The sequence below is a fragment of the Artibeus jamaicensis genome, unplaced genomic scaffold (genome assembly GCF_021234435.1).
Source record: "Artibeus jamaicensis isolate MK-2021 breed Jamaican fruit bat unplaced genomic scaffold, CSHL_Jam_final contig_332, whole genome shotgun sequence".
Taxonomy (NCBI): Eukaryota; Metazoa; Chordata; class Mammalia; order Chiroptera; family Phyllostomidae; genus Artibeus; species Artibeus jamaicensis.
The window spans coordinates 6,661,947-6,676,189 of NW_026521788.1; the positions used below are offsets into that span (position 1 = coordinate 6,661,947).

The following is a 14,243-nucleotide window of genomic DNA, read 5'->3' on the forward strand; positions in this document are numbered from 1 at the left end:
TCTCCTCCCCCCACTCCTCTGTTGCTAACCATCCATGTGATCTCCATTTCTATGGTTCTGCTCCTGATCTAGCTGTCCTCTTAGTTTGCTTTGGTTTTAGGTGTGGTTGTTAGTAAGTGTGAGTTTGCTGTCCTTTCACTGCTCATATTTTTTATCTTCTTTTTCTTAGATAAGTCCCTTTAACATTTTATATAATAAGAGCTTGGTGATGATGAACTTCTTGAATTTGACCTTATCTGAGAAGCACTTTATCTGCCCTTCCATTCTAAATGAAAGCTTTGCTGGATAGATCAATCTTGGGTGTAAGTCCTTGCCTTTCATGACTTGGAATACTTCTTTCCAGCCCTTTCTTGCCTGTAAGGTCTCTTTTGAGAAATCAGCTGACATTTTGATGGGAACTCCTTCGTAGGTGACTGTCCCCTATCTCTTGCTGCTTCTAGAGTTTTCTCCTTCATTTTAATCTTAGCTAATGTAATTATGATGTGCCTTGGTGTGTTCCTCTTTGGATCCACCTTCTGTGAGACTTTCTGAGCTTCCTGAACTCCTGGAAGTCTATTTCCTTTTCCAGATTGGGGAAGTTCTTCTTTATTATTTGTCCAGATAAGTTGTCCACTTATCTGGAAAGTAACTTTGGAGAGTAACTTTTCAGCCTCTGGAGATAGCTTAAAATTGGAAATGAGACCTCATTGTCTCCTAATATGTAAAAGTTGGCTGAGAGTCCAAGTCAATGTAAGATTTATGAGACAGTTCCCAAGAGTTTCAACTATAAGAATTTCTTGGTAACAATAAGTTATAGTTTTAGCATCCATTAACTGATGAAATACATGACAGAAAACCTCCTTGAACTCAGTAACATTTCAATATAAATTTGTATTATTTATTCTTTATATCTAATAGAGTATCTGTAAATCACACCTCTTCATATAATTCTTCACTGGATTCCTAAGGCTTTAGAATAAAATTAAACTTTTTTTCATTTATTTTATTTAATTATTTTTCAAGTACAGTTTTCTGTCTTTTACTCCCATCCCAGTCCACTCCCCCGTGCCCCCCACCTCCCTCCTCTTTCCACCCCCCCTTAGTTGTTGTCCATGTGTCCTTTATACTAGTTGCTGTAAATCCTTCCCCTTTTTCCCCTGAAATTCCTTCCCCTCTCCCCTCTGGTCACTCTTTATCACAGCCTTTAAGGTTCTGTGACACCTGGCTCCTGCCCACCTTTGTGTCACTCTCTTGTCCCTTTCCTTTTTGATCACTTTATGCTTCAGCTACTCAGATCAGGTGCATTCCACCTTCTGGAATTCTGTAAGCAGGTTGACTTTGTATTAGTAGCTTGAAATTGGGTATGGCAGGAGTATTTATATCATGGAAATTGGTAAGCACTACAAACCACAGCTTCTTGTTTCTTTTCCGTGAAGTGCTCATTTACCAGCATACTATTATGTATAGCTAATAGTTTAGAGGGTAACAGTTTGATGATGACAGATCAACAGAGGTAGCACAAAATAACCAAATTACTCTTATTTCAAAAGCCACAAAGTGGGGGCATGGAAAATAAAGTTTTGTTTTGGTTTGGCTTTATAAGTGGATTATTTGTCCACAGAAACAGACAAGAAAGATCAAAATCAAGATCTTTGTATACTTCCACCAAGATGGAGGCATAGGTGGAAGCACTGTGCCTTCTCGCACAACCAAGTTTAAAAACAACAAAGTTTCAGCGACAAAAACTCAGCCAAACCACAGAAAATTGAACTATATGGAAGTCTGACAACAAGGAACCCTTCAGCCAAATCGGTAAGAGGGGCAGAGCCAGCAGCAGAGCAGGGTCAGGCAGGAAAGATCCACTGGACCGACCTGGGTGCACGACCCAGGTGTGTCAGCAGCCATGGGCAGATTTCAGGTGTGGAGTAGCTGGTGAACCCACTGAGGGTGCAAGGTGGTGGACTCACTGAGGGCTGACCATGGTCACACAGTCGCGCACAGATAAACTGGTGAAGGAGTGAGCAGTGAGACAGACCACGCAGGCCCCAGTGGTGAGAAGCAACAGAGGGGGTCACCATTGTCCCTCTCTGACCCGCCCCCACATACCACGTCACAAACCAGCGACCTGGGTGGCCCCACCCTGGTGAACATCTAAGGCTCCACTCCTCATTCGTCACAGGCACAAACAGATCAAAACATGGTTCAAGAACAACTCAGAGCCCCAGAGCCAATGAATCTAAGCAATAAAGAAATAGCCAAACATTCAGATGCACAGTTCAAAACACTGGTGATCAGGATGCTCACAGAACTGGTTGACTTTAGTCACAAATTAGAGGAACATGTGAAGGCTAAACCAATTGAAATGAAGGGAAATGCACAGGAAACCAATAGTGATGGAAAGGAAACTGGAACTCAAATCAAAGGAGTGGACCAGAAGGAGGAAAAAAATGACCCAACAGAAAAGGATGAAGAAACAAGAATTCAAAAAAAAGGAGGAGAGGATTAGGAACCTTCAGGACATCTTTAAACATTCCAACATCTGAATTATAGGGGTACCAGAAGGGGAAGAGGAACAGCCACGAGTGGAAACCTTTTTTGAACAAATAATAAAGGAGAATTTCCCCAATCTGGCAAAGGCAATAGACTTCCAGGAAATCCAGGAAGCTCAGAGAGTCCCAAAGAATTTGGACCCAAGAAGGAACACACCAAGGCACATCATCATTACATTAGCCAAGATTAAAATGAAGGAGAGAATCCTAGAAGCAGCAAGAGATAAGGGGACAGTCACCTACGAAGGAGTTCCCATCAGACAGTCAGCTGATTTCTCAAAAGAGACCTTACAGACAAGAGTTGAGAAGTATTCCAAGTCATGAAAGGCAAGGACCTATATCCAAGATTGATCTATCCAGCAAAGCTTTCATTTAGAATGGAAGAGCAGAGAAAGTGCTTCTCAGATAAGTTCAAATTCAAGGAGTTCATCATCACCAAGCCCTTATTATATGAAATGTTAAAGGGACTTACCTAATAAAAAGAAGATAAAAAAGATGAACAGTGAAAGGACAGCAAACTCACAGTTATTAAGAACCACACCTAAAATAAAAGCAAACTAAGAGGGCAGCTAGATCAGGAGCAGAACCATAGAAATGGAGATCACATGGAGGGGTTAGCAACAGGGGAGTGGGGGGAGGAGAAGGTGGGAGAAGGTACAGAAAATAAGTAGCATAGATGGTAGGTAGAAATAGACAGGGGGAGGGCAAGAATAGTATGAGAAATATAGAATCCAAAGAACTTGAGACATGTGGTCATAAACTAAAGGGGGGGGGAATGGTGGGGGAGGGGTGTGCAGGGTGGAGGGGAGTGAAGGGGGTAAATAGAACACCTGTAATGGCATAATCAATAAAATATATTTTAAAAAAAGAATTTTGTGTTTGCTTCTCACACTCCCAGGTCAGACTGGTGATTTTTTGCAAAAGGCTGTTACAATATGTATTCTTGGTTGGAGCAGATAGCCACCTTCAGGAACTTGTGATAGTAGCTCTCCCGACTCCCGAGCTAGTAATGCAGTTAGTCTGATCTCATAGGCAGCATCACTTCTGAGTTACAGTGAATGTTTTAGACTATATCTTCAGAAAAAGAAAAAGATTCAAAGAAGATTTAGGTGGGAGCATTGGCTAATTTTAATCTATAATGGAGCAAGAGGAGATGAATGAGAGTTGACCTAACTTTTTGAGTCCTTCATGGGAAATCACACCAAAATGTATGGCTTTAAGTATTACTGCAACTCCCAAGAACATCTTTCAGTTACTACACAGAGGTACAAGATTTCTATCTGGTTTTCAAGGCAGAGATAGATTATTTGTGATATTCCTGAGGGAAACATGTTATTGAACAAAACCTCTATGAAGGGGTAAATGGTAAGACATAGGTACTGTATTTCTCAGTTTGTATTAAAGTGACACAAAGGTATATACATTGAAGCCTCAAGTTTGTTCTCGAAGAGACTGGAGATGAAATGTTCTTGATTTGAAATGAAATCCGAGAAGTAAAAACAACCTGAAATTCCTCTCTTCTCCCTCCTCACCCCTGCACTTTTGATAAACATTTGAAAATTTGGATAATTCTGAGGGATTGTATTAGATCTCATTGTGCCAGCTTTTTGATGTCTTCATAAACTAGGTTAATGATACTGTTTATGATACTAGAGAAAATAGTTTTCTTCAATCATCTTTAGACTGCATTAAGTATTCCTAGGAAGAGAGATTTATTTCTAATCTTACAACATTTCTAGGGCTTAGATTTTTAATGGAGCACTATTAACATTTCCCAAAGGGTAAGATGCCTTCTGCAGCTAAATATACCAGGATCCTGAGATTGATAACACCTAATCTTTGTTTTGTTAGAAAATATGAACCTATTGATGGCCTCGTCCTCTGGCCCAAACAAAATAAAGTTTAGTACAGAGAATGTTATCAATTTGATTAAAATTAACTTTATAAAAATAAAATAAAATAAGTTCTGATATTTGGAAAAATAATCCTAGAACAATAAATGAGTCCCTTTGAAGGTATTATTGATGTTGTTGAGGTCAGGAATGGTGAAGATAATTAGGATTGTAAGAATTCTGTGATAAGTGAAATCAATCAGAAAGCTAAAAACCATACAATTTTATTCATATCTGAAATATAAAACTGAAACTCATAGTCACAGACATAGACACCATACCCTCTGGTATGGTGGTTGCCAGAGGAAAGAGGGTGTGGGTAAAAGGGGCCAAATATATGGTGATGGAAAATGATTTGACTTGGGTAGTGGGCACACACTGCAATGTATAGATCTTGTATCATAGAAATGTATACTTGAAACTTATGTGATCTTATTAACCAACTTTATCCTAATAAATTTGATTAAAATTTTTAATGAAGGAAGGGAGGAAAATAGAGCTCATGAAAGTTATAGATGGGGACAAAGTTTTAGATCTGGTGTTGAAGAGTCGAGAAAATCAGTTCTTTACCTGAGGAGAAATAAAGTCTTGGCAATCCACATTTAAAAAAATACAGCTAAATAGCCCCCTTAAACCAAGGTAAAGATTTTACAAGTAGGCTTTTTTAAATTAAAGCCTATTTTGAAGTCCTTAATCACTGGACATTCATTACCTTTTCTTTATTAGGGTGAAAATTCTTGACAGTATTTAAATGCGGGCCATATGAAAGAGAATCTATTAAAAAAACAATATTGACTATACCAATAACAGTCAACCAGTATTAAATATCTATATCTAAATAATTACTTAAATGAGCAATAGCTTTTTATTTTTCCTAATAGCATGATTATTTTTTATAAACTACATTTAAAATTTTAAAAAATCAAAAAGAATTCTCATTGTAGAAAATTTTATAAAGAAAAGTAGAAAGAAAAATAATATAATTCTGTCACCAAAGCAACTGAAACCAAATGCCAATGTCTTATTTTCTTCTGATATGTTAGGTCATAATTGTGTATTGCAGTCCTACCCTTGCTACTGCTACTGCTGGAATCGCTACTACTACCAGCTTTATCACGCAACATTTACTGAAAGTAACTGTATTTCCACTGCCCCTCACATACAATTCTGCTAGGTTGGTAATTCATAAAATGCCATTGTACAGGTGATGAAATGGAAAGTCAGAAAAGTAGGACAACTTGGTTCAGGTGTTATAGCAGGCTAGGCTCACATTGGGTCCTGCATACATGTAACAACTTCAGAATTATTTCCTTTACACCATCACATGCTTTCTTATTCTAAAATAATTATGTGTTCTGCACTTGTATTTTAAAAATGATACGAGAATTTCCCCCTACCAGTAACACTCTCTATAAACATAATTTTATTTTCATTATTAATGTCCATTTTACACATATTTTCCATATTGATGCATTGTAATTCTTTTCATTTTTGAGTTTTTAATTAAATTTATTGGGGTGATATTGGCTAATAGGATCGTGTAGTTTTCAAGTATAGATTTCTATAATACATGATCTATATATTGCATCGTGTTCCCACCACCCAAAGGCAAATCATTTTTTGTCACCATGTATTTGTCCCACTTTTCACTTTACTACACCACTCACCTCTTAATTTCTTGAAAAGAAATCATTATAGAACATGATGTGTGAAGGCTAGTCTAATCAGACTGAGGTCTAGATGAAAAGCCACCCAGCAATGGGCAGGACTTATGGATGCTTCAGTCAGTGTTCACTACCACAGGTCATTTAGCTGAGAGCCACTTGCCAAGCAAATGTGGACAGGGATCCGCTTATAGTCCAATGCATTTCAAGTTTAGACTTTTAATATGAAATCCCAAATGCGTAGCTTCCCCTCCATGTTACTAAGGTCTCTGCTTTCATTGTATCCAGTTTCTGACTTCTCTGACAGTATTCTGACTATGCTGATATTTTGTATTCTTAGGAAGCCATTTGGAGCTAATCTCTGTGAATCAAATTATCACCAGCTTTTAATTTTAGAAACTTTCCTGCTAAACACTTAATTCCAATTATAGAATTTGTAAACTTTTTCCCCCTGACTACCCATTTAATCCTGTGTCTAATGTACGTTATGTTTGAAGCATCTTGTTCAGTGGAGTTTTATGTTTTGAGGTACCCCAATTTTAAGAAATAAATATTCTCTATAGAAGGATGGGAAATGGATAAAAACAGTTACATTTTTACCAGTTGTTTCAAACAACTAATTAGGAATCTGATTCTTACCATCTTTTTCTCTTGAACACCCATACTATAACTAGTATTGGGGTAGATAGATACTGGGCATAGAGTAAAGGAAAAAACAACTAAAAACGATACCTCCCTTCATGGAGCACAAAGTCTAGTAGAAGAGATATGATGCATCCTGATACTTTTTTATAATACATAAATACAGTAATGATAGTGTTCTATAAAATGTATTTTGTTCATATTTATTCTTGGACTAAGTTGTAATGTTTATTTTAAAATGTCCTTTGGTTATTTCACAATCTTTTTTGCAAAAAGTATTCTACAGCAAAATGGAATTATATGATTTTGCTTGTTAGTCACATATTCATTACATGATACTTAGAGGAAAATTTCTCTTTGCCTTTCCTGCAGCCATGGAATTACTTTGATCTCAGGCCTTGCAGAAAATTGTTGGGTTCCTAACAGGAAACTCTGTGTGTAGTGTGCTAGAACACTGCACTGTATTGGCTCTGCTAACCCTCAGAAACTCAGAAAGCACTTGTCAGATGCACCAGTAAATCCTCCCTTTCTTGCCCTAGGTCCAAGGATCTCATCAAGGAAGCCATCCTTGACAATGACTTTATGAAGAACTTGGAGCTGTCGCAGATCCAGGAGATTGTGGATTGTATGTACCCAGTGGAGTATGGCAAAGACAGTTGCATCATCAAAGAAGGAGATGTGGGGTCGCTGGTGTATGTCATGGAAGGTACGGTTGCTCACCCTGCTCCTTTGACAATCAAATATTTCCTTTTTATCTTATCAGCCTGCACACAGACGACATGAGGCAATTTCATTTTTCCCTTTTTTTTGTTGAGAAACAGTTTGAAAAGAGGTGGAATGCTACTTAGATACTAATTGTACGAAGTGCTTGTGTTTAGAATATTAATATGAGAATCTCGTATTTTTTTCAGACACCAGGAAAGTATGATAATATGAAAGAAAGAAATGCTATTTATCGCACTGAATAAGACCATACATTATCAGATCTTTGAGCAAGCTCATAAAGCTTCAGTGGAAGCTCAAGTGTATTCGAAGTGTGTTTGGTCAGATAACAAATTGTCTTTAACTCTACCTTTAACTTTCAGTGTATAATTAAGTTTTCTGCCATGATGCTTCCATGAAAAGAGAATGCAGTGTTTTCACTTTGTGTGATAGAGACAAAGTATAAAGGTTGGATGGTATTTTAGCTGCCTAATTAATAGGAATGGTAGCTTATTTTCATAAATCTCAGGCATGCTAAGAAACCATTTGAAAAAAAGACCAAAGCACACATTATATAGATATGCTTTATACTTAGGTAGATTTTCATAATGTGTATTTCTAACTTGAAATTTATAATGACATGTTTTTCTTTTGTGAGGGAAAAAAGAAACCTGAAATGATTGTTGATTGCCTTTCAGTTAAAGTCACTACAATGGCCATAATCTTACAAACTGCTGCCAATCTGACTCCAAGCTGTAATTCTAACTAGTTCAGTGTAACTTTGGCTGATCTTGTGCTAATAGTCTTATGTCAAATTGGTAAAAACGAAAATCAAAATCCTGTCATTTACATTTTTATAAGTTTTAATTGAGGAAATGCTTCATTGTTTAATTACTTTTTTATCAACACATTCGATCTTCTCAAAATTTAGATAGCAGTGTTCTTATTATAGGTGGATTCTTTTTGATCTGTGAACATTAATATTTATAAGGGTTATACCATAGCAACAATGAATGAATAGAATATAGAGGATCTTTCACACACTTGCTTATTATGAAGGCATGCAGAAAAATACCTAAGGAGTTCACATGTAAAATTTATCCAGTGTTTTACTGTATCTCTCCAATTACAGGAAGTGTTTTTTATAAGATCCTTGTTTAACATGTGCCTTAGTGATTTTTAATTTAGCCTGGGCATTGTCCCAAGTATTATTGCATACGTAAATGCCACAGTTTCTCATCATTTTAAGAAAAGAGAATAGTCATATGGTAAGACTTCACTGATTTGGATGAATGGGGAAGATATCTGGAGGTAGTATAAATGTATTACCATGTGTTTTCAAGCAAAATAACTTGTATGACTTCCAGATACATAGTTGCTGGCTAATAGAGGTTTCAGTTTCAAGTTTTAATCAGAATTATTTGGTATTAGCTTTTAAGGCAGCAGTATATATAAATTAAGTTGTTAAGGCTCTGTTTGTGTCTTAGTTATGCTTTCAAATATATAAATGGGGTTTAAAAGTACTTGAACAGAATAGACATCTTAAACAAATAGACATTTGCCTTAATTATGATGTAACATTTATTGATAGCCTTAGATTCTTTCTCTGCATTTTTTAATCAAAAAGATAAACTTCATTCTGCTATCATCCAAAATAAAACAAATTCTGATCTGTTGATTCAGAATTGGTGATGTGAATAAAACATCTTTGGGAAGTTACTCGAATATTTTCATTTTGAAAAAAGTCTAATTCATATCTATTAATCTGTAGATTTGCTCATAGATACTGGTTTTGTGCACTTTCTGTGACCTTTCATGGTAGAAACAGATAGATTACATTTTATTTTCTAAAAACAGCAAGTGTCTTTGACCATTGGCTCTTTTAAATAAAATTGTTATTTTTTTCATGTTTGTTATTGATAATAGCTTCTATTAAATGCTTACATATGCCAGGTACTGATTAATCACTTTACAGGGATTAAAATCTTAATCCTCATAACAAGCTTAAATGGTAAGTGTTATATCGTTTACATGCTAATAGATGAAAACTTGGTGTGCCGATAAGTTAAGTAACTTGGCCAAGATCACACACATAGGACGTCTGTGGTGAAAATCTTGGCCATTGGGCTCCAGAGTTTGCATATTTAATGTTAACTTTCAAACTGTATGAATTACAAGTGCTGTACAGAGATCCCAGTTTGGGGAACAAGATGCACAGCATTAATCCATAAGATTAAAGAATGGTTTGATAATTAGCAAGAAAACAATAAAACTTCAATGGCAATAGTTAAAAAAGAAATTAGCTAGATATTTCCTATAAATGCCTTCAAAGTTTTTCCACATCCTTTAAACATTAAACTGCTTTCTAACCTTTCTACAGATTGTCTCCCATGTAATCCTTTCCTCTTATTATAAACCCCCTTTTTCTTATTGAAAAATGGTTGCTATTTGGTGGAATCTTGGTCCACCCCTGGACAGAACTCTGCTGTGCACCCCGAGGGCCCTATTTCTTCTGTCTACAATCAATAGCATTGATTGAGTTTTTCTCACAGGTTTAAAATATTCTTACAGAGGGAACAATTCTTTCAGTTCATCACACAATGATTCTTTTGATAGGATTTTTGTACGCAAAGTGATCTCTGGGACCAGCCTCACGTTCCCATTGTTACTGCACTGAGATTTCACGTTTGTCTTCAGAAGGCCAATCATCTGCTTCTTTTCCCAGCAAGCTGGTCAGTACCAGGTCTGCCTGTTATGCTGATTTCTGCCACTTTTTATTCTTCAACCTGGACATGAATCATGCTAGTCACCCTTGACAGTAAGCATGTACAAATTCATAATGGAACTTATATTCCTCCCGCCCCCTGAAACATTTTTACTGTCTTTATATAATTAAATCATGTACTGAAAGCTGACATTCAAACAGGGATTTTTATATCAAATTGAACATTAATGATGAATCTCACCATGTCAGTTGGCATTCAAAACACTACCTGAGAGTATGAAGAGATGGAATGAATTTTCATATAAACTAGCTCTCTCAGTAAATTTAACATGTTTTATTCACACAATTCAGGTGTTGCCTTTTGACCTTAAGTTTTTCATGTTAATCTATGAGCTATTTTTAGAATAGCTGAAATATCAATGAACTTATTTTTTCAGTTCCTTTCTAAGCCTGAGATTATACTGGTAATGTTAAAGAGCAAGCTTATACACTGTTCATACAAAAACAAAACATATATCTATTTATAAAAAAATTATCATAAGCAAAGAGGCTCTAGAATTATTAAATGTGAATATTAAAATGTATTCCCATTATAGAGTTAATGGCAAAAACAGGGAACTGAGATATTTAGAGAACATGTGGGGTGTCATGTTTATCTTGGGGTACCCCTCTTCAAAAACACTTTAATATACTTGAGCTAGTCTAGGAGGCATAACACATTTTTTTTAAATTGACATCGTTTCATGTACAGATGGCAGTTTTAGGAGGAAGGGCTGTTTTTAAATGCTGAAAGATTTTCACCTGAAAAGGCAATTATTTCTCATGAATTTAGAGGACCTAAGAAGAAATTCAAGTTATAGGGAAGAAGACTTTTGAATTAATATTTTTCTAATGAATATGTTGCAAAAGTGAAATGTGTAGTCTGATGTGATGGCAAGAACCCCATCTCAGGAGGCACCCTAGCAGTGACTTCACAGTCTCTGCAGGGAGAAACTTTGTGTGGGTGGAGGAGGGACTCCCTGTGGCTGACTGGTAATGTATCTTCCATCCCTTTTTCAAACTCCAAGCTTCTGCCTGTCAGTCTGTGAATGGATGTCCTTCAAGTTAGCTTATGAGAACCCAGTCTTGATTACGAGAACCCAGGCTTCCAAAGGTTTCTTCTTCAAAACCTACCCCTCTATGGAACATGCATGTTTACTTTTAAAAGTTTTTATGCTTTATGTTATATAAAACAACTTAAGACTACATGCATTTTTCTGCTACTTAATTTTTGCTGTTCAATATTATGTTCTGTATATATCCCAATGTATTTATCCATTCTATTATTGATCGCATGGGGTCTGGTACAAATAACACCCTTTTTATGACAGAATTTTTGTTACAAAAATTATCAGCATGTAATTCTGTAACATAATATCACAGTCAAGCATACCAAGTGACATTTTAAGTGAAATGTTCAGATTAAAACTATAAATTATTACACCCATATTATTACCTTCCAGACAACCTCAAGCAGGCCTTACTTCTGCTGGACCCTCTATTTTCCAGTTATTTTGCTTCTGATTACTAATGACACTGAGCACCATTTTACATGATTGTGTGTGGTTTGTGTTTCTTCTGTGAATTATCCAGGTGTTCTTCCACCCATTCTTCTGTTGGTTGGTTGGTTGACTTTACATGTTTTGGAGCTTAATCTTTGACAATTGCATGTAATTCACATACCTTCTCCCATCTATAGTTTGCATTTTGACTCCTGTGTGATATCTTCTGTTGAACAGAAGTTATAAATTTTAATACGGTCCAAGTATATCTGCCTTCTTATTAATTTGTGCTTCTTGTGTCTGTAAGAAATTTTGAAAGGCAGTATTCTGGATGCCTGTGTGTACACCTATCAGTTAGGTATGTCAGGTATTATCAATCAAGAGATGTATCCATGTTTGTAATCTAAAAGAGTGTGGTTCTTTTCAAAGCAGGAAGCTGGAAAGGTGATATATTTTCTTCCTAACATATTTTAACAATTCTTTATAAATTGTTCTCAGGAGACAGTAAATTTGTTTTTGAATATGCTTGATAATAGAAATTTCTTTTTTCTGGGAGGATAAATTTGGAAATAATCATCATTTAGTGACAGATTTGATGAATAGAGGTAGGTGATTAAGATGGGTAATGCCTTTTTGGCTCAAATGTGTAAAAATGTATGTATATGTTCTGTTTGTTGTACAATTCAAGGCAAGTTAACAGGGTGTATTGGTCAAGAACATCATTCTTGAAAAACTGACATATTTTGAAGGGTAGTATTCTTACTTAAGAATACTGCTTACATCCCTGTTTAATTTTGTAAAATATAGCCTTACTACATGTGGTTCTAATGTATAGTTTTTCATTCCCTTTCTAAATTATTAGTGGCGGGATTGGATGTACTACATTGAGAAGGTAATACTTGGCTTTTTGTATGATTGATGACTCCTGAAAGCTAAAATGGTTACAACTTGATGTGGTTTTTTTTTCTGAGAGGGTATTTGAAAAGACATCAATTTTCTAAACAAATTCATCTGAAATTGGCAAATCAGGTTGTAGGTTATGTTTAAAATGCACAAGTATACACCTACATTTTTTCCTTACTATTACTGTATAACTGTTATGAATTATATTTATATAAGGATTTATTTGCTAAAAAGTCAGTTTCTGTATTCTTCAATTTTGAGAGAATGCCAAATTTGGAAGTTTAAAATACATTTTTGGTAAAAATTAAGAAATATAAAAAGCATAGCTGAAAAATGAAAAGAAAATGTGAATTAGTACCTTTTTGGCAATGGTGTGATACCACATTGATTTCTTGCTAATGAGGTAAAATTTACTTCATCCATTATTACACAGATCTGTTGAACAGTTTGCATGCTGAACATTAAACAGGGTTGTAAAATTGTTGTGGATTCATTTTAAAAAACACATAGATGTATTTCTTTAGGGACTTTAACAAGATTTCCAATGATTTTTGTGGAAGGCTGGATGGACTAATGCTTTTAATATCCATCCCTCTAATGAAAAATCCTTGAAAGATTAGTAATTGTTTTGGCACACTTTCAAAAAGAGCAGGGGCAGATTGGAGCTACTTCCCTGCACAGTGAAGCTGTGTGGTACGTCTACCATGGCAACGGCCCTTGACAACAGCCCGCCCCACCCCCACCCATAGCACATCAGATGGATGTCTGAAGTCCTGGTTGGAGTTCTCCCATGACTCTGCAGTTGAGAAACACAGCCTGTCATGGCACATACTCCATCCGAATTTAACTCCTGTAGATTTGGAAGGCCACAGTCTGAGTCTCATTGTATACTTAGGCCCTTCTATAAACTTTCTGATGAAAACAAAAATGTTTTTGTACTAAAGCTCCTGAAGTAGTACACAGAGATTTGTGAATTACGATAGATGACTTCAAATGGTCATAAAACCAGTTCCTCAGAATTCACATTTCATGCATATTAACACGTCAAGGAATTAGGGTTAAGTATATTTACATTAATACTCTGTGCAATACCATTTTCCTGCCGAATTTGCCCAACATTACTAAAGTGAATTGCTTTCTGTGTATCACAAAAGTTTATAGTTATTCATAAGAATAATGAGAGCAAATGCTTTTAAAACCAGATTATTTCATTTCTCTCGGCTATTTGCTATTTTGTGTAATTTAAGAACAGTTAAGTTACTCTGTATTCTTTTTAATATCAAAGCAAATTAAGTTAATCTGTTCATTTATCAATAGCAATATCATATTAGAAAAAGCACTAGTGAAGTTGTTCAAACTTTTGCGATAGGTGGTTTTCCATTTCACAAATACAGAATGATATATTTAGAGGAAACTAAAGCTTTTCATAAAATCATAATTAACAGTTAATGCGTGTTTTAAATTTTTCTGCAAAAGCTGGGCATGCTTTTTTTAAAAGATCATTTATTTCCCACTGGTAAAAAGAAAGAAGTGAATATTTGTTTCCAGAGCAGTTTAATTAATTAGTCTGTTATCATAACTTTCACTGAAAGCCACATACATATTTATCAAATATATAATTTAAAAAATTTTTATGGCTAGACCAT

General features: G+C 35.6%; 1 protein-coding gene across 3 annotated transcripts in view; it reads left to right on the top strand.

Moving 5' to 3' along the window:
* PRKG1 (protein kinase cGMP-dependent 1) overlaps positions 1-14,243 on the top strand; it is a 1,343,317-nt gene that overhangs the window by 295,894 nt on the left and 1,033,180 nt on the right. For all 3 annotated transcript variants that reach the window (XM_053663936.1, XM_053663935.1, XM_053663934.1), the window contains exon 2: positions 7,266-7,432. In XM_053663936.1, the coding sequence (XP_053519911.1) occupies positions 7,309-7,432 (124 nt within the window). In that variant the 5' untranslated portion in view covers positions 7,266-7,308. The remainder of the gene's footprint in view (positions 1-7,265; positions 7,433-14,243) is intronic.